Source organism: Hoplias malabaricus, chromosome 4 (genome assembly GCF_029633855.1).
Source record: "Hoplias malabaricus isolate fHopMal1 chromosome 4, fHopMal1.hap1, whole genome shotgun sequence".
In the NCBI taxonomy this organism is placed as follows: domain Eukaryota; kingdom Metazoa; phylum Chordata; class Actinopteri; order Characiformes; family Erythrinidae; genus Hoplias; species Hoplias malabaricus.
Window position 1 is genome coordinate 64818700 of NC_089803.1, and position 20737 is coordinate 64839436.

The 20737-nt window shown below is 40.9% G+C and overlaps 1 protein-coding gene across 2 annotated transcripts in view; it reads left to right on the forward strand.

Annotated features, from left to right (window-relative positions):
* The window catches only part of LOC136693834 (glutamate receptor ionotropic, kainate 2-like), a 67457-nt gene that overhangs the window by 21125 nt on the left and 25595 nt on the right, over positions 1–20737 (forward strand). For both annotated transcript variants that reach the window (XR_010802114.1, XM_066667020.1), the window contains exons 2-6: positions 200–367; positions 1816–2073; positions 7926–8107; positions 9267–9320; positions 12680–12853. Coding sequence is in view for 1 of the 2 variants with exons in the window: in XM_066667020.1 (XP_066523117.1) it covers positions 200–367; positions 1816–2073; positions 7926–8107; positions 9267–9320; positions 12680–12853 (836 nt within the window). In the remaining variant the exon portion in view is untranslated. The remainder of the gene's footprint in view (positions 1–199; positions 368–1815; positions 2074–7925; positions 8108–9266; positions 9321–12679; positions 12854–20737) is intronic.

Here is a 20737-nt window from a genome sequence, read left to right on the forward strand (position 1 = left end):
CCCAGTATCACTAACTGGCCTCATCAGTGCTCTCATGGCTGCATTCCATCAAATCCTCAGAGGAATGTAAAAATAACTAATGTATAGCCTTCCTAGCAAAGTAAAGACTGCTCCCGCAACAAGTGTGGAGCAAACTCCAAGGTGTGTACGATTAAGAGATTAAATAACAGATATTTATATACTTTTATTCGCCCCACAGGAGGAATTTTTGAGTCCATCGAGAGCGGTCCTTCTGGAGCTGAGGAGCTTGCCTTCAAATTTGCACTGAACACCATCAACAGGAACAGAACCCTGCTGCCCAACACTACGCTCACATACGATATCCAGAGGATCAACGTTTTCGACAGCTTTGAGGCCTCCAGGAAAGGTGAGGCAGTGCACGCAGAGGTGGCTTCGCTTTTGTGGAGCTTCGCAGCTCATTTACAGTCACCGCCACACTGCCGTTTCGCTCCATATTTAAATATATGACCTCATGCATGCTCCTAAACTGGCCTTGAGGGGTTGAGAAGGGTTTTTGGGTTTTCCTTTGTTTTCTGGACCTGAGTGTTCTAGCATCCAATTCTATTAAAACACAGCCCTAATTCTGTCTTCCTTTCAAGCTGCTGTACTTCATTTGCTGGGAGTCACTTAATGAACTTGAATCTATCCTTAGTGTGATCTCTGAGTCACAGAGCATCCGGCATAAATTACAGACTGTGGGACATACACAATGTGTCAGACCATTTTAGAAGCAATTCCTTCCACCACGTCCAGTGTCTGAATCTTTCTATTTCCTCACTTCAGTATAAGCGTATGTCCTCTTCAGACTTCACCCCTCAGTCCATGAAGTCTATCTGAGGAAGTCAACTTTTAAATATCATTCATTCATTCATTATCTGTAACCCTTATCCAGTTCAGGGTCGCGGTGGGTCCAGAGCCTACCTGGAATCATTGGGCACAAGGGATACACCCTGGAGGGGGCGCCAGTCCTTCACAGGGCAACACACACTCACACATTCACTCGCACAACTTTTAAATAATAATAATAATTAAAATAATCCAATTTAAAGGTGCTGTATAGGATTTTACTCCAATACACGTCTTGTAGAATTCAGCAAATATTTCCTTCACTAGCTCTCTGGTCTTTTTGCACAGTAGAAAGAAGTCCAACCCCAGCTCTGTAAGCAGAACACATAAAACATGGCTCTGAGCTTCTGAAAAAGAACTGACATGAGGGACGTGTTTGCCCCACTGCTTTAAACATCAACAGTCATTCTCCAGAATCATAAACAGCACCTTTAAATATATCTATTCATTCAGTCTACAGGAGTTTATCCCAGCCCCTGCATGCTGAAGGTAAATGGAGTGTTTCAACCTGGTTTGCTTTGAGAATGATGTATAATACAAGGCTGATTTCATTTATTCGTTTGTTTGTTACTTTCTTCCTTCTTTTGTTTGCTTTTCTTTCATTCATTCATTTGTTCATTCATTTGTGTAAACACTTCATCGCGGTCAGGGTCATGCTGGGTCCAGATATTACCAGAAATAATGGTAGAGTGCAAGTTCAGGAACACAATCTGGACAGAGCGCCTGTCCATAGCAGGGCATCACACACTCTCCCACTTTCTTTTTGATTCTAATAGATTAAGAGAAGTTAGAATACAGTACTAAATCTGAGCTATATTACAGGTGGACTTCAGGCAATAGTCTTATCAAAATGTATGAAAAGAATGAAAAATTAGGCAGAACTTTACTGGTCTTAAAGACATTTGAAGTTTCACTCTTGTTTTTATTTCCTTACTGATGATTTTTCCTTCCTTCCTTCCTTTCCTCCAGCTTGCGAACAGCTTTCTTTAGGCGTAGCGGCCATATTCGGCCCCTCTCACAGCTCCTCAGCCAATGCGGTGCAGTCCATCTCCAATGCCTTGGGAGTGCCACACATCCAGACCAGGTGGAAGCACCAGGTCTCAGACAACAGAGACTCATACTACGTCAGCCTTTATCCAGACTTCTCCTCCCTCAGTCGCGCCATACTTGACCTCGTCCACTTCTTCAGGTGGGAGACTGTCACCGTGGTGTATGATGACAGCACAGGTGAGTAGCACACACACACAAACACAAACACACACACACATATATATATATATATATATATATATATATATATCCAGGTTCTAAGGGTCCTGGGTTTGCCTCTGGTCATTGTGTGTGAGGAGTTTGATGTGTTTTCAGTGTATCTGCAAGGGTTTCCTTAAACAATCCAAAAACAAATGTTGGCAAGTGGAGTAACTGTGTAAAAACTGTCCACAGGTGTGTGTGTGTGTGTGTGTGTGTGTGTGTGTGTGTGTGTGTGTGTGTGAATGAAACAGAGTGAGTGTGTGATGCTCTGTGATGGATTGGCACCCTGTCTAATGTGTGTTCTTACTTGGTCAGACTCTGGACCCACAGTGACACAGGTTTTTTTATGAGTATTACTAAGACATCATGCTGTGTAATTAATAAAAAAAAACATCATAATATTGTCATATTGAGTGGCCATGGTAATGATGGTGAATATTTTGGCATTAAAAAAATGTTAATTTATATACAGCAGCCCTAGTACAAACCAGCATTGTCATTCTTTATCTCAGCTTGTAATTTATTCACAGAGATTAAATTATATTTTCTGTGTAGATGATTCAATTACACTGCGATAATTAAAGATCATAAATTACTTTGTGTATTTTCTTAATTACTGTTCATTACCTAATGAGACTGAGGGTAATCCATTGTCTTCATCGGTTCCTCAGCATCTTTCTGTAATCACGGAAAACTCAATTAAATCATTGGCTTAAGTCCTTTTTATTTATTACTTACACAGTACGGTCTAAATCTCATTGGACAGACGTTCAGTGGTTTGTTTGACTAAAACGTTTCAGGCCACTATCACATTATGCATTTTCCCCTAAAACTTTTCATTATTGATCAAAGCCCCTGGGGCAGTGGAGCAAAGCCCTGAGTCACATACACTATACACTGTTTGGACAAATGTTGGTGGACACATATTCATCCAACATTTCTTCAGAAGAACATTCATTTTTTCAGCTGTAGTAACAGTCTCTGCTTGTCTAGGAAAGCTTCTGATATAATGCTGTAAGGAGTTGATGGTATTCATTCACAGGAAATTTAAAATTGTGTAATGTTTAATAGATCAAAGTTCCAGTGCTCCATAGCCCAGTGCTGGGCGGTGTCATACCTCTCTAGCCCACACTCTTGCATTGGGCATGGTGACATTAGGCCCATGTTTCTTAAATTTCAGCTTTTTTTTGCCAAATCTTCCCCTAATCATAAGTTTCCACTTCCATCCCATTAGTTTCCATGCTCCCAACACTGGGAGGGTTAGGACAACACATGCTTCCTCTGAAACAAGAATTTCATATCCATTTTAAAGAATTTAAATGAGTTTTTGTAAGAATATCTGCAAATATATTTCTAGCTAAATAGGGATTAATCATAATATACCATTGATATTTCTATTACATGTAAAACCCATTCCCAAGTATTTCCTTAGAAAGTTGTCTGTTGCTCAAGACTCATTTTGGTGCATTATAAACATTTACCACTTTGGGTTCCTATCACCATCACTGTGATTTAATCATTCATTGTCTATAATCACTTAACCGCTTACGGTTGGTCCTGAGGGCGGCATGGTGGAGCAGCAGGTAGGTGTCGCAGTCACACAACTCCAGGGACGATTCCCGCTCCGGGTGACTGTCTGTGAGGAGTTTGGTGTGTTCTCCCTTTGTCCGCGTGGGTTTCCTCCGGGTGCTCCGGTTTCCTCCCACAGTCCAAAAACACACATTGGTAGGTGGATTGGTGACTCAAAAGTGTCCGTAAGTGTGAGTGTGTAAATGAATGTGTGAGTGTGTGTGTTGCCCTGTGAAGGACTGGCGCCCCCTCCAGGGTGTATTCCCACCTTGTGCTCAATGATTCCAGGTAGGCTCTGATCCCACCGCGACCCTGAACTGGATAAGGGTTACAGATAATGAATGGATGGTTGGTCCAGAGCCTACCTGGAATCATTGGGCACAAGGTGGGAACACACCTTGGAGGGGGTACCAGTCTTTCGCAGGATGGCACACACTCACACATTCACTCACATTCACACACCTACAGACATTTTTGAGTGGCCAATCCACCTACCAACGTGTGTTTTTTTGATCGTGCCCCTGGAGTAAACCCACATGGACACAGGGAGGACACACCAAACTCCTCACAGACTCCTCACAGCTCCTCACCTGGAGTGGGACTCGAACCCACAACCCCAGGACCCTGGAGCTGTGTGACAGAGACGCTGCCTGTTTTTCTGTAAAAATATCTAAAATTGAATATTTCACATCAGATCACTCTGAAAGATTTTGATTATATTTCAATTATAAACAATTTCACATACAATAATTTCAATTTTAATAGTACTTTTAATTTCAGGCAAGTTATAATGCACTTATGATTCATGCGCATCTTAAGGAAATGTAGTCAATGACAATTGAAATATTAGTTATATTTTAAGCCGTTGTGAGCTGTTAGCTTACATGATTCTGAAGCGCCTAGTACACCCCCCCCCCCCCCTTCTTTCACAGGTTCTGGAGAAAAACGTATAATGAAAATGGTAACAATATCAGCGAGCAAATTGAAAAGGATTTCAGTATGACAGTTGTGTTGCATTCGAATCCAAAAAGCAGACCCCCTGCTACTTTTCAGTTTGCAATTTGTCATACACCACAGGTACTCAATGTAACTTCCTTAAGCCATACTTTTACTCTGCCTCCCTGTACCTTTCAGAGAACAGCAAAAGATTTGAAAAATTCTTTTGGTGCATGCAAACTTAGCCCTGTGCAGAACTCCTGAAGCTATGCCCCCTCTTCCCCAGCAAACTATACCAGGGATTGTGTTTAGCGACAGTTCACTAAGAAAATGCAGGCTTTCGCCCATGCTAGGTCAGGCAAAAACACTTCATGTAGCTTTGTTTGTGTGGTTGGCTCTATGGGTGACAAATCAATAGAGATCAGTATATGTACATGTGAATATAGATGTGCTATTTGTCATAATAGACGTGGCATAATCATTTTGCCATTTAAAAATTTGTTCAGACATAAAAGGCATATTTATAGGCAAGGGTTAATCTGTATATACACTTGCTTGATACACTTTTTGGTATTGAAGTGTCACTGGTCCTATCCCATGGGCTAGCAGGAAAAAAAGTGTTTGTATGTGTGTGTGCACGTGTGTGAAGGATTAGCACTTGCTCCTCCCTCAGCATCTACTTCAAAATTGCCATTGAGCAACAAACCTAAATCTCAACTGCTCCCTGGATGCCAAGGTGGCTGCCCACTGCTCTGGGTCCAAATGTAGATTGGATGAAACAAAATGCATAATAACAATACAGACAGCCACATCTATGAATTTTGATGGAGCAAACATATTTAGTGTAGCACAGGAAGATGCTGAAATGATAAACAACTGATTGCCACATAACAAGCAGATTTGCATATTTAGTCCCTCACAGCAATCGGATTTCAGTCTGGAGACACATTTGAAGTATAATGTATGTCGCAAAAATCTTATCAGGATATATTCACATGAAAAAATGGGATGTAAATGGGATCAGAAAAAGAGAGATTTTTTTTGTTGATTTGTGGTATTTCTGTAGTCTATTAGCACCTGCTGCCTTTCATGCCTTGATGTTTTTATCCTTCAGCAACAGAGACATACACTGAAATGTTGATCTGTTTTAACACGTGAAATATTCATATGAATGAAACGGTGGTTGTTTCAGGTCACCGATGTGGAAATTAAGATATGAATATGCAAAGTAATTCTAGAAAACAGGATTTACATTAATAGACTTGCAAGATGTTTACATATGCCTCGTAGGAACTTTTAAACATTGGTCAGTGGGGACAGTATTAAGGTAGTTGCTTGCAAAATCAACAAATATTAGAAAGTAAAGAATTAAATTAAGACATTAAATAAAACAATATATAAACTATAATGAATTTTCTTAAATTTAATTTCAGTTCACTGTTATTTTTGTTTTTATTTTAGTTGAATTGGAATGATTTTGAGTAGTGGCTAAAAAAAATAATAAATAAAAAATTCATTCATTCATTCATTATCTGTAAGCGCTTATCCAGTTCAGGGTCATGGTGGGTCCAGAGCCTACCTAATATCATTGGGCGTAAGGCAGGAATACACCCTGGAGGGGGCACCAATCATTCACAGGGCAACACACACACACTCACACCTACGGACACTTTTGAGTCGCCAATCCACCTACCAACGTGTGTTTTTGGACTGTGGGAGGAAACCGGAGCACCCGGAGTAAACCCATGTGGACACAAAGAGAACACACCAACTCCTCACAGACATGAACCCACAACCTCCAGGCCCCTGGAGCTGTGTGACTGCGACACTACTTGCTGCGCCACCGTGCCGCCATTGCCCTAAATAAACAATTTTAAAGTTAATTGTTTAATATCCATCCAATTTTTAGTGCTGGGTTTGATATTATACAAAACACCAACACAGCTGTGAGGGCTGCATCAAAACATCATACGACTACAACCTATATACTGTAATGTATAATATTCTATACAAGTATTTTATACTGTACAACAACTATACTAAAATATTTATATTTTTAAAATACAGATAGTGGTGTACTATTTTGATACTGTTACTGTACTATATACTGTTTAATGTACTAGACAGTCTTGCATACTGCTAATATTCAGTCAATCAGTCGACTCTTGGCAACCATTTTTGCTGGGGATCGACTGTCTCGGGTGGTGACCATGGTGGCCATTTTGAAGTCGGCCATTTTGGATCCAACTTTTGAAAAAACAATGGTGTGCTTGGTTTTTTGGTAACTTTATTCTTTCATGAGATATTTACAAGTTTCTGACCACTTATTAAATGTGTTCAAAGTGCTGCCCATTGTGTTGAACGGTCAATGCAACCTTCTTCTCCCACTCTTCACACACTGAAAGCAACACCGCAGGAGAAATGCTAGCACATGCTTTCAGTATCGGTAGCTGCTAGCTGCCATATACAGATACACTTTTTTTTTTCGCTATACAGTTTTGTTAATAAGGTCAGTATTACCATTCGCTGTAATTTCTATATTTACTTAAAAACATTTAATGAATCAAACGTAGAGGTTGTCAGCTGTTTAGCTGTCTCTTTTACACTTATAAAAAGAACTGTAGTAGAATATTATTTATATAACATTTCCATTCTTTGTTTAAATTAATTAAATATGTGTGGAGGATGTAGAAGATTCTCAGTGCTGTTTTACAGTAGATAGCTCATTTTTTGTAATAACCATTCATTCATCTTCTGTGACTCTTTTATCCTGGTCACGGCCATGGGTCCGGAGCTGATTCAGAGTCATTGGGTGCAAGGCAGGAACTAACCTTGGACAGGGCAGCAGTCCCTCACAGGGAATCACACACTCAGCCAGTCACTCACACTCCCAGTCAACATCCCAACATGTGTTTTTGGAAAGTGGTGGGGAAAGCCACACAAAGACAGATGAAAACTCGCAAAACTCCTAACAATGATCTGTAGCAAGGTTCGAACCAAGGACCCGAGACCCTGGAGTTGTGTGGCAGTGACACTAGTGTCAACATACTGCAGTAATTAACAGACGTTTTACATATTATGTCATTCACTTGACATGTCAGTGTATTTAACGTTGTGGCCGATTGGTGTACGTCATGTGTGTTGGCTATGGAAAATGTCCTGGAAAATCCTGGAATATGTTAGAAAAATATTTTTCAAACAGTGTGTGATAGGAACACTATTAGCTTGCCAGTCTAGGGATATTACTCAGTAGACAAGTGTGTGACTGAAATACCAACAGTAACTCTCTCTCTCTCTCTCTCTGTGTGTATGTCTTTCTGTAGGGTTGATTCGTCTGCAGGAGCTGATCAAGGCACCCTCCAGATACAACATCCGTCTGAAGATCCGCCAGCTGCCTGCAGAGACCAAGGATGCCAAGCCACTTCTTAAAGAAATGAAAAAAGCAAAAGAGTTCCACGTCATCTTCGACTGTGGCCATGAGATGGCTGCCTGGATACTCAAACAGGTTAGACAAAAGCTGATCTATTCTGATGAAAAAATATGAAAAATTCTGGACAGTGGAACAAAACGGCAATGGTGCTTCAGTCCAAAAGCATAAAATCTTCAAGCAGCAGTGGTGTGGCTGTGATGCCATTTTGCAAATTATTCTAATAGATGACAACAGCATTAAACATATTTTAACTTAAAACTTAATTAAAAAAAGTCAAATAAAACTTCAGAGGAAATGAACATTGGTCAGTTCACACATTATAAAGCACTTTATTTGTCTTAAAGGCACAAAAATATCTTAAAAGTCTGTAAGAAAGACTTGGCAAAAGAGCACTAAAAAAATTCTGGATTGTGCTTGTTGCATCCAAGACATTAAAGGAGACATATTAAATTTGAAAAAGAACTTTCTCAGTGCCTGTGCATGTTTATTTGTATCTGGAGCACCTTCACACAAACTGAAATGTGGCTCAGCCATTCCTAACATGGCTATTTAGACAGAGATAACGGTGCTGTGTTGTTTGATCCCTCTGGGATTTTGACCAAAGCATGTCACAGACCTCAGAACTGTGCTTGTGGAAAAGGGTACAATATGTCCCCTTTAAAGTCTGCTTTTAAATTAAAATGTTAATTAATTTTTTTGGTTTTAAAACCTTTGAGTGTGTTTCAGAGCTTACTTTGAGCATTGACATGATGGTGCTGGATTCAAACCAACACAGAGAACAAATAAGTTGCGTTGCGTTTCTTTGCCTTGTGTTGATTTGCTCTTAATCATAACTGTTTGAAAAAACAACCAACTTTTTCTTTAGTGTTTCAGTACATTTACTGAGTCCTCCAGCTATTTCCTAGAACACAGTCATATTTAATGTAGTAGAATCTATTAGCATCTATTGTTATGAGAGCTGCATCCCAAAATGTGAATGTAATTAAATCAGACAATTTGCCCAGAGGACATAAAAGGGAGAAATTAGACATGATATGATTAAATATAGTCACATTAATAAAAACCCACTCACTTGGTGAGGGTGACAAACCCCTTTTGTCAGCCATAATTATGATGGTTAGAGGGACTAGTCTTTCACTTTTGTCCCCACATGATCTTCTACACAATGCTGAAGATGTTCTCACGTGACAAGTTTTAATCTAAGTGTTCCTCTCTTTTCTGATACGTCCTATAGGCTCTGTCCATGGGGATGATGACTGAGTATTATCACTATATCTTCACAACGTTGGTAAGAATATTATACTGTGTTTAAGCTGTGTTCATTTGTACACTGCTCTTTACAATACTTTTGAACTCTGCAGGATATTAGAATAAGGAGCTTTGATCTAAAGACACTCAATTTCATAATGAAGCTGCAGAAATCCATTTTCTCTGGCTGACAATATTTCACCTTTACAGTTCTCTCTCTTGGGCGGCACGGTGGTGCAGCAGGTTAGTGTCGCAGTCACACAGCTCCAGGGACCGATTCCCGCTCCAGTTGACTGTCTGTGAGGAGCTGGTGTGTTCTCCCCGTGTCCGCGTGGGTTTCCTCCGGGTGCTCTGGTTTCCTCCCACAGTCCAAAAACACACGTGGATTGGTGACTCCAAAGTGTCCGTAGGTGTGAGTGAATGTGTCTGTGTTGCCCTGTGAAGGACTGGCGTCCCCTCCAGGGTGTATTCCCCGCCTTGCGCCCAATGATTCCAGGTAGGCTCTGGACCCACCGTGATCCTGAATTTGATAAGCGGTTACAGAGAATGAATGAAATGTGTTCTCTCTCTTTGGCTGTAGAGAGTAGACACTGAATGAATAAAGAAATCTGCTTTTCTCAACAGCTCAAGGGCTCAATATTATGTATCATCAAGCGTCAGAGCTGTGATCAAGAAACTTTTAGCTCAACTGTATTTTCTTAACCTTTTCTTTCTTAGCATAAAATCTTATAAATACCTTTTAGTAAATGATGTAATAGATAGCATCAGTCTGATATCAGCAGAAAACATAGTATTGGTTACTAAATGGAAACAAAGGACCAGTTTTGTAACAAACCTGTCCTGAAACAGCACACACAGAACCACATTGGGGTGTCATAAGCTGTGTATTTGGTTCTCTGTATTAGTGCAGTGTCTGTGTATCAAAACCAAGCTTCCTGACAGATGTAGAGGAATAAAGCACCCTAAAACAGGATGGTGGAGCAGTGGAGCTCTGTCCTCTGTCGTGATGGGATATCATCCAAAACCTTTGAGATGAGTTAGAGTGATCACAATGTTTGTGATCCAGAACTAAGCATCCCATCATCAGTACCTTACCTCATTGTAAAGCAGTTAGAGGTTCAGTCAGGCCTTTCTAATGGTTGCGTTCCGGCTTGGAAACCCATTGGCTGATCATTGATTGGAAGGTGTAGACGCTACAAAAGAAACATATCCACTCTCAAAGATGTTCTACAGCTTAGAAATGTGGAAATGGATGAATGTAAATGATAAATATATGAACAAACACTAATACTAGGTCAGCACAGTGCTCTTCAGAAGACTGGATGGAGGAACAAATGATAATAAATGGCCAACTTGTGCACATCCTCACCGTCCAGCATTTTTTTTGAAGTGGGTATCGACAGTGAATTTCTCTTCTCTTTTCCGCAGTATTGTATTCTTTAAGGAAAACGTTGCATTAGATATTGGAACGTTGCTGTGGATACTGGATTGCATTCAGCTACATGAACATTAGTGATGTTACATATTGATGGTTGAAGATTTTTTCTGGAGCACGAATGAACTCCAACCTCTCCCATCTGTTACTCCAGAGAATGCCATTCCACTGTTCCACAGCCCAATGCTGGGGGCCTTTATACCCTTCTAGTTGACAGTTGGCATTGATCACGATGACCTAAAACTCATTTCATACTTTTCTTTTGAGATTATGCAATTAAACGCCAGTTCACAATGGGGGCACATTAAAAGAGTTAGGATTGCGTACTTGCAACGGGTGTCCACAAATGCTTGGACACACAGTCTGCTATATTTTGCTCCTAATGTTTCTGTTCTCAGCTCCTATTGAGAGGGACCAAACCTTTCATTATAGAGTACGCACTGTAATTGGAATGGAGTATGAGATCATCTATAATTGCAGCACACGAAGGATATCGTTTCATGTGAAGACAGCTTAAGCAAATGTCTCCACTGTACAGTATTTAGTCTCTAGTTGTCATTGTGTGTGTGTGTGATTGCATTTGGCGGTGTATGTATGTGTGTATGAGTGTGTGTGTGTGTGTGTGTGCCGGGTCACTGCAGGCTCTCTCTCTCTAGCTCTGCTTTGCTCACTGAGAAATGACAGTACACGCATAAACTTGGAGGACATTCAGCAATCATGCCAGCTTTCCCAAGCTGCTAGACTACACACACACACACACACACACACACACACACACACACACATACACACACACACACACACACACACACACACACACAGCTCTCTCAGCACAGAAGCACACACAGGGCCTTTGGGCTGAGAATACAGCACCTTAACAACCATTGCATATTCTGTACCCAGTAATGTTCCAGCAAAAGTTATAGCACAGCAACTACATCTAAAATGTGTTATTTTACTGTAAATATGTGATGTTTTTATTTGTTTGATGTGTCATTGACCATAAGAATTCACTTCTGTGACTTAAAGGTACAATAGGAAGTTCTATCTTAAAATTAGAGCTTCAAAACTATTGTGATGCTCCACTGACCTGTAATAGGGAGAATGGAGCTATACAATAGAGCTGTTGTTGCTAGTCAACACTCAGAAACTGCACTAGAATTTTTGGAGAAGAGTAGAAAACCACCTCCCCTCCACACTCCCCCTTGATTCATTCATTCATTCATTATCTGTAAGCGCTAATCCAGTTCAGGGTCGCGGTGGGTCTAGGGCCTACCTGGAATCATTGGGCGCAAGGTGGGAATACACCCTGGAGGGGGCGCCAGTCCTTCACAGGGCAACACACACTCACACATTCACTCACACACACGGACACTTTTGAGTCACCAATCCACCGTGTGTTTTTGGACTGTGGGAGGAAACCGGAGCACAGGAAACCCACGTAGACACAGAGAGAACACACCACACTCCTCACAGACAGTCACCTGGAGCGGGAATCGAACCCACAACCTCCAGGCCCCAGGAGCTGTGTGACTGCGACACTACCTGCTGCACCACCCTGCCGCCCACATTCTGTAATTTCACTTCAAAAAACTGATACTTGCAGCTGAAAGATTTTAACATTTTAAGATTTTAACATTTTAACAGAAACATTTTAAGACAGCCAGGTTAATATTTTTAAAGTGGAAACAACCGTCGTACTAGTGTTTGAAAGCTCTTTGCAGTTTGAGAGGAAGTGTGGGTTGATTTAAGCATGAGTTTTGCACAGCGTTGATCAGTGAGCTGTAAACATTTGCTTATATGAAATAATAAAGAAGCGCGCTTGAACACTGAACATCTCTTGGCATGTTGCTTCTATCAGCAAATTTGTAACGAGTTAGAGCTTACAGACCATGACTAATTGTCATTAATGCTCAAGTGGTTAAATGCCTGATAAGTGAACTGATAATCATATGGCATTTCAGGACCTGTTTGCTTTGGACATGGAGCCGTATCGGTACAGCGGTGTAAACATGACCGGCTTTCGGATCCTAAACACAGAGAGTGCTCAGGTGTCCTCCATCGTAGAGAAATGGTCCATGGAGAGACTGCAGGCTCCTCCTAAGCCAGACTCTGGACTGCTGGACGGATTCATGACGGTGAGTGATCAAGAACATAAGCAACATATTCTGTTAATTGTTTCGAACAGTGTATTCATTTAATGTGATTAATTTTCACCTTTGACCAGGAGTGTCAATGCCAAAGTTTCACTGCAGCTTTATTTTACAGTAAGCAAACAGCTCAGTGAATCATCCATAATACTGTGGTGTGTATCTCAAGATGCTTCATGGCTTACTCTCATTCTCTGAGCAAATATGGATCAAGCAATGGAGAGCCATTTGTTGACACAGTGTGAACACACACACACACATAGACAGGCACACATAGTCTCAGCCACAAGCAGTTTATACATGCAGAATTTGGCTGTGTTCACACTCACTGCACCCAGCCTCTACAGGCAGCAGGTCCTGAAGCCAAAGTCTCCACATGGTGTTAGCGGTAATGACCGTTTATCCTCACCGCTGTCCTGTCTCACGCTTTAAAAAGCACCTCTCTGCCAAAATCATGAGAACCTCTCAGGTGTGTGTGTGTGTTTGTGTAAGAGAGAGAGAGAGAGCGAGAGAGCAAGAGAGTGGGAGAAGGACTGCATACATATAAAGGCTTTTCAAGGTACCTTCCCAAGGAGAGTGTGATAAGGTGATTTTAGAGCGAGCTGGCATGCCAGCAGTGGTCAGGTTCAAGGTCTTTATTTTCTAATTCATTTAGTGTGCTTTCACGAGCCAGTTCCTGCAAATCACACATGCAGACACGCTCCAGACTCACTTCCACTGGAGCCCTGTAAGCGTTCAGATATTCTTAACCGGCAGAAAAAAAACAGTTTTCTAAAGTCAGACGGTCTCTGCTGCCTTGCGAGGATTTTTCTACTAAGGAGCTTTGAGAAAACCCAGCCTTGCTTCCCTCTGCCTTCATGCTTTGCCTGCCTTTCTTTACATATCAAATACTCCTGGAGCACAGGCACGGACATTTGATAGATATTGTTCTGTGGAGTCATTGGGGTGAATGAGGATGTTAAGCAAGGCTAATATTGATTTTTAGGTCAAACAAGAAAAATAGCCTTAACCACGTCAATCCATGCATTATATATGTATATAATAATCGACTCACAGAGATCAATGGAGTAATTGTAAGAACCCCTGAGGATATACCTCTTCATACTTCTCCTTCATTTTCAGAGGTTGTGGTTCATAGCAGCTTGTCCCTTGATTTGATTTAAGGCCTGCTCGGGCAGATATTTTATTTGCAGCAGCTTGAATTCCATCTTTCCGAGCCCAGTCTAGACAGGTATCGAGCCTGTTTTTCTCCCAGTATGAGAATTGAATGTTTATGTCAATCTGGGCTTATTCAGCACTGTGGCTGGATCACAGAGATGTAGGAGTGTTGCTGTAGCTTCACGGATCGTTCGAGTTCAATACTTGCTTTGAGGAAGTCTAATAATAAAGCAGTTTAATAAATCCTAATGGTGTCCAGCACATATTTATATGAAGGTACTGGACACCTGCAACATTAATGAATGTTACTGGAGGTTCATAACCTACCTGCGAAGCCAAATGCAGAACAACAAACAAATAAGCATTGAAGAGCACCGTAAATAAAACCACAAAGACATCGTAAGTGGACCTCAGGGAGTAAATAGATCAAAGATAAATGTAGGACATGGCCCTTTTAGTCTTACAGTGTATCACAGAGCATGAAGGACTTTGCTAAATAATAAATAAGTTGTACTAAGGTTGAGCAGAGGGGTGATAAAGTGCTTCATTAAAGGGCTGTGTTTATGACTCCCCTAGAGATATATATCTCACACTTTAACACCGCTTGCACATTGATTCAATTTGCAGCCGTTGTCGATTTGCCGAAACTGTCTAAACAGAGACTGGGATCAAGAAGACTAATGCAATAACCAGTATTTGATCAAAACAATAGCATTTCTAGCAACGTTTTCGCTATATCTTAAATGTGAAGCATACCCAGTAAACAAGGAACGTCCCTGGACGTTCAAAATAGGTCTAAAAGTAGTCTGTCCGTCAAGGACATATTTTAAACGTCAATGGACGTCCAAAATCCATCTTAATAAGTCAGTTAAGTGGTGACCAATCGATAACGTCAGTGGACGTCCAAAACGCGCTTTATACAAGTAATTTATTTCGGGACCAATTAATAACGTCAATGGATGTCCAAAATACGTTTAATAGTCGTCTTTTCAATGTCTGTGTTTGAACGTCTTTTCAATTTTCATTTTCAACCTTAAGAGAACGTTGATTAGACTGCAGTCATTACGTTATTTCAACGTTGAATTAACGGCTAAATGTTTACTGGGTATAACACGGGTACATTAGGAAAAAATATCATTAGAGATATGCGCACAATTTTTCACTTTATATAATGTTGAGTTCAGAATGTCCCAAAGTTTTCATTTCTTAAACACTGCAGTTATATATGTTTCCACATTGCGTCTACGTGAGGGTTTAATCGCTTATATATATTCGGTCCCAGAATCCATGCCTTAAGCTTCATGTATTTTGAGCGTGGCTCAAGCCTAATTCTGAGGAGAAATTGGAAGCTATTTTTTTTGTGTGTAGGGTGTGAAAATTGAAACAAAATTATTTTATACCTGGCGTTTATGTAATATTGCATTATTCGTGTTATATATATGGAGTCATTTCTGTTCCAGATGTGTCGGCGTTTGATGCCTACACTTGTACTAATACCTGTTTGATGGAGGAAAACAGAGGCACTAGCTCATCCAAGACGTCCTCTCAGTGTTAGCCCATTAGCCTGTTATCCATGTCAGCTCCAGTGTGTTTATCCTGTGCTAAAAGAGGGATCAGACAGTGAGCGAGAAAGAGACAAGGAAAGGGAGCAGGATCTCACCATGTTCTGCTCCTCCTGCTGTGCGTGAAATAACACAGCATCCACCTTGACTGTGACCATCTCTCTGTCACTCTCACTCACACACACACACACACACACACACACACACACACACACACACACACACACACACACACAGAAACATGTACATGTTTGTTATAGTATTATAGGTACATATAAGTAGTAAATCATACAATAAAAAGATTAGTTAGATTGATTTAAGATTAGATTTATCCAAGTGACCAGGTAAACACAAACATTCAGTGATGTTGAGGTCTGGACTCTAGGGTGCTTAGTCCATTCTTCTATGAGTCAGCTTCTTTGACTGATCTGTGATGTTACTTTTTTCCCCTTTATTTCCTCTGCCTCATGATAGTTACACATCCTTTCACACCCATCATTGTCTTCTCACAGAAGGTGGATGAACAGAAACTATTGTTTGTTTTTTTCACATCTCAAGTGAAAATTTAAGCTTAAATGTCACCTGTCTCTCAAACATAAAGCTGTATGTTCTAATCTGATGGAGCCGCATTCAGCTGTGATCGGAAAAGGAATGAATAAAGTGTGGTTTGTTTTGCACAGTTGCGCAGAACAAATGTAAATTAAATGGACTTTTTATTGTTTAAAAAATAGAAACACATAGCTGTTACAAAAAGCACTTTTTATTAGGCTTCTTAGGCTACCCTGTAAACATTTTTTCTTAAAATGTACAGAAATGACCTTGCGCACACACACACACACACACACACACACACACACACACAGTGGTTTGGCACAATCATGGCTGCTGGCAGCTTGGCACCTCTCCTCTCACTCCTTCAGCCCTGACCAATCATCTCTACAGCGGTTGCTACCGGAGAGGCAGGGTTACCATGGAAACCAGAGCTGACATCGCGGTGCTACGTTGCTGCCATGTGGTGGGAGGGCTACGGTGGGATGAGGGTTGCCACGGCGATTTCAGCTCATTCGTCAGTGTCCTGTGATTTATTGCTGTCTAGGAGCAACTGTGGAGGGGGGGGAGAGAGAGTGAGAGAGAGAGAGAGAGAGAGAGAGAGAGAGAGAGAGAGAGAGAATCAGATGTCTGTAGATCATTCATAGAAATCTTAAGAAAAATCGGTAGACAATTTGCTTTCTGAGTTTGTGTTGAAGATAATGTGAGTGGGAGGATGTAACAGTGCTGCTGATGTGCTGTGTTTGAATTGTGTATGTCATAAATGTTACATGGTAAATACACAGAAAACAGCAGTTCCCAGAGGCTGAGGATAGAACTGCTCGGACATATGTACATATTTAATGTGTGTATCTATATTTGCAAAGCCACACCTTGAAATGCAGTAACATTCACACTGACATTCACAGGTTCTGGGGTTCCTCCTTCCCTCAGAATCTATTTCTAAACACAGTCTGCCACACCTGCTCCAGTTGACTTATTTCTTTAGGATGCCTCTGGTTTTCTTGATCAAATGCATTACAGACTGTTTACATGTTTACACCTAGCATTTACATGCATTTTCAGTGATCAGAACATGTTTGAATTTAACTTTGACCACAGAAGTACCTCACCAGGGTCCACTTTTCAAGTCATTCATTCATCCATTCATTCATTGCCTGTAACTGCTTATCTAATTCAGGGTCTCATCCGGAGCCTACCCTGAATCACTGGACGTAAGGCAGGAACACACCCTTGAGGGGGCGACTCACACTCACACACTCACACCTATGGACACTTTGAGTGGCCAATGCACGGACACGGGGAGAACGCACCATATACAGTTATGTTTACTGCTTTTCTAAGAAAACAAAATTGTTGCAGAGATTGTTGCAGTGATTATAATGTTATCTCTTCTTTTTGGAATGACAAATATTAATTTTTAAAGCTGCACAATTTAGTCACATTTTATCTCTGCTTTATTCTACTTAAGAAACACAAGTACAACAGGCCAAATCCAAAGGTAAGGTTCACAAACTCAGTGTGTCCTGTTTTTCTGTCACAGAGCAAATCCACTTACATCTCTCAACTTTTTGGTGGGAGACTTGTTTTTCTGATAAAATTGAAACGGGTTTGGAGTTAAACTCAGAATCAAATTTAATCCATTCAAAAGTTTCTACCAGTGGTTGCACTCTCTCTCTCTCTCTCTCTCTCTCTCTCTCTCTCTCTCTCTCTGTGTGTGTGTGTGTGTGTGTTTAACAAAGACAGTTCTTTTTTTTAACTCTCTGTAGGGATGTGCTGGCAGACCTCTCTCAGCTGCAGAGGACTACCATGGCTGTAGACAGAACAGATCAGAGTTACATAGCGGGCCATGGCTTGTTTAATGAGCACTGATATTCCCCTTTGCTTCACCTCTGAGAATGCCACAGATTTCTGGTCCCACTACATCACTCATCAATTCATGAGACTTTACTGTGGCCATCTCAGGCCCAAACAACAGCGGGGATGCTCACCATGAATTCTTTGGCTTGTGGACCACCAAGCCAATGGGTATTCGGTCAAAATTACAGTCACCTTTGCGTAAGTAACTTTACAGATTCGCATCTGCAAAAGGCACGTACCATGGGGTCGGAGCCTACCAGAGACGAAAATAGAAAGACATAGAGTAAAAAGAAACAAGAGATAACAGAGATCGAGGTAATTAGTGAAAGGAATATAGAGATTAAAGCCTAAGTCAGAAACTATTGTAGCTAGCTCAGTCTCAAAGCCAGCCACTGTAATTTTTCTAAAACACAACACTGTGCACATGTCAGAAGTGAAAGCAACACCAGTGACATAGACCACAGTGTGACTGAGAAAATACAAAAGAGCAGAGATGAAGCTGAAGAGAAATGCTTTTCTCTTTTTCTTTTCTGACAGGCAGACACATATGCACACACTCTGAAATGTCATCCCTGCTGCTAGAATCCTCGTCTGCAATTACTGCTTTTAGCGCCAGAAGCCATCATTAACTTAGCAATGCATCCACACACACAGACAGCTGAGCTACAAATACACACACACACAGATGGCACCCACCTGTGGGACCGGTGATTGAAGCAGGCAGCCATCATCATCCTCTTCTTCGTCACAGTTCTGTCAGGCTATCTGGACCACTAAATGAGAATGTGTGTGTGTGTGTGTGTGTGTGTGTGTGTGTGTGTGTGTGTGCACCAATGAATCTGATGAATGATTCCGGAGGTAGGACCTGCTCATGTGTCAGCAGTGTATAAATCTAGGTAGTATATGTCTCACATCTGTGGAATAGAGTCATCCTTGAGATATTTGATTGATTCAGACTAACAATCTGTCATTGCAAAATATAGTATATGACCAGAGTGAATGGACAGCTCATCAGAATATTACGTTCAGGAATTAATGTATGTCCCTCTTTGCTGCAGGAGGAGCCTCTGCTCTTATGGGAAGGCTGTACACTAGATGGGTGTTGGATGATTAGTTTTGGATCACAGACATCACTATAGGTCATTCCAGTGGTACTGAAATGTGCTGCATGATTCAAGAGAATACAGCTGTACTTCTCTATAGTGCAAACAGTAGCTCACACTTGTGATTGAGTATGGGGACCTTGAGCATGGGCAGCTGCTCTAGTCTCTAGCGCATCCAATTCCATTCCACTCCACTATTTTATTTCATATGATCATACAAGAGTTGTGTGCACACTGTAACAACGGGGGGTGTGTAGGAGTGATCAAGGAGCAAGGGAAGGAGGTAAGTGCAGGAGACTATTAACAATAACTAAAAGGAAACTAGACACAGGCTAAATGCTAAACACAAGGGCTAAACACAGAGGCTAATTGCTAAACACAAGGGCTAAACACAGAGGCTAAATGCTAAACACAGAGGCTAAATGCTAAACCCAAGGGCTAAACACAGAGGCAAACTGCTAAACAAGGACTACCAGTAAACACTGACAAGGACTATATCAAGACAACACAAACCAGAAAAACATGGGCACTAATTAAGACACGGGACACTAGAAAAACAAGGGAAGGGTATCACATGTCCAGGGAACAAACAGGAAGCAGACACAAGACAGGGGAGCACAAACAAGAGACAGTACAGAACAGAACACAAAACTAAGCACATTACACACACTTATTGAGCATCTGCATTCACGATGGGTGAACACTTAACGTTTAAGGGGTGTCCGTAAATGTTTGGCAATTGTTTGCGAAATCATAAAATGAAAATCATAAAATGAAGTGAAATATAATGCTACAGGTCCCCAAGTAGAGTAGAGTGGTGTTTATGATCCATGATATATCATGCAAACATACTGCCTGACCGTTCCAATGTTCTTGTGGCAACATGCTAACAAAGTCTCACAGAAAGGTTGTAGTTTCTAGTTTAAAACCAGAATAGTAGAAGGTCTTGGAACAAACTACCTGTTAATACCCTTTATTTCAAAAGCAGTGTTGAATGCCTGGGAGCCCACAATTTGGCAACATCAGGTTCAAGTTTAAAAAGCTTTATTGTCATTCCAGCTATATGCAAGTGGACACAGAAATGAGACACAATACCTCCGGGACCATGGTACAACACAGAACACAAGTGCAGACAATACAGTGAGTGCAAACAGAAGAGACAGTGCAATACTTTCAAGGACAAACTATAAATACAAATGTAATATAACATGCATTTCCTCATGAATAGCACGATACATCCAGACAGAATTAAGCACAACAATTATATTTTAGTGATCTTGAATGCTGTAATGATCTGTTACATGAAGGATTAAAACTTAATTTAAACAACTCTTACAACCATAGTTCTGTTAAAATATATATATTACAAAATAACAGTTCTATAGCATGCAGCCAAACACACACTGCTGTATTCTGTATCATTTAACATTGAATTTTCTCATGTGTAATTATTTAAAGGCAAATTCTTATGAGAGGAGGGCTGTGCTTCACTGGTCTGATTTGGATAGACGGCTGGAGAGCTGAAGTTGCTAAAGGCAATGCTTAGTTCATGCAGTCTCTTTCACCATCCAAGCAGTATGGCTGGCTTAATTAGTGCAATGGAAATAAAAATCCCCCCCCGAAGAAGGGAAGGCTAACAA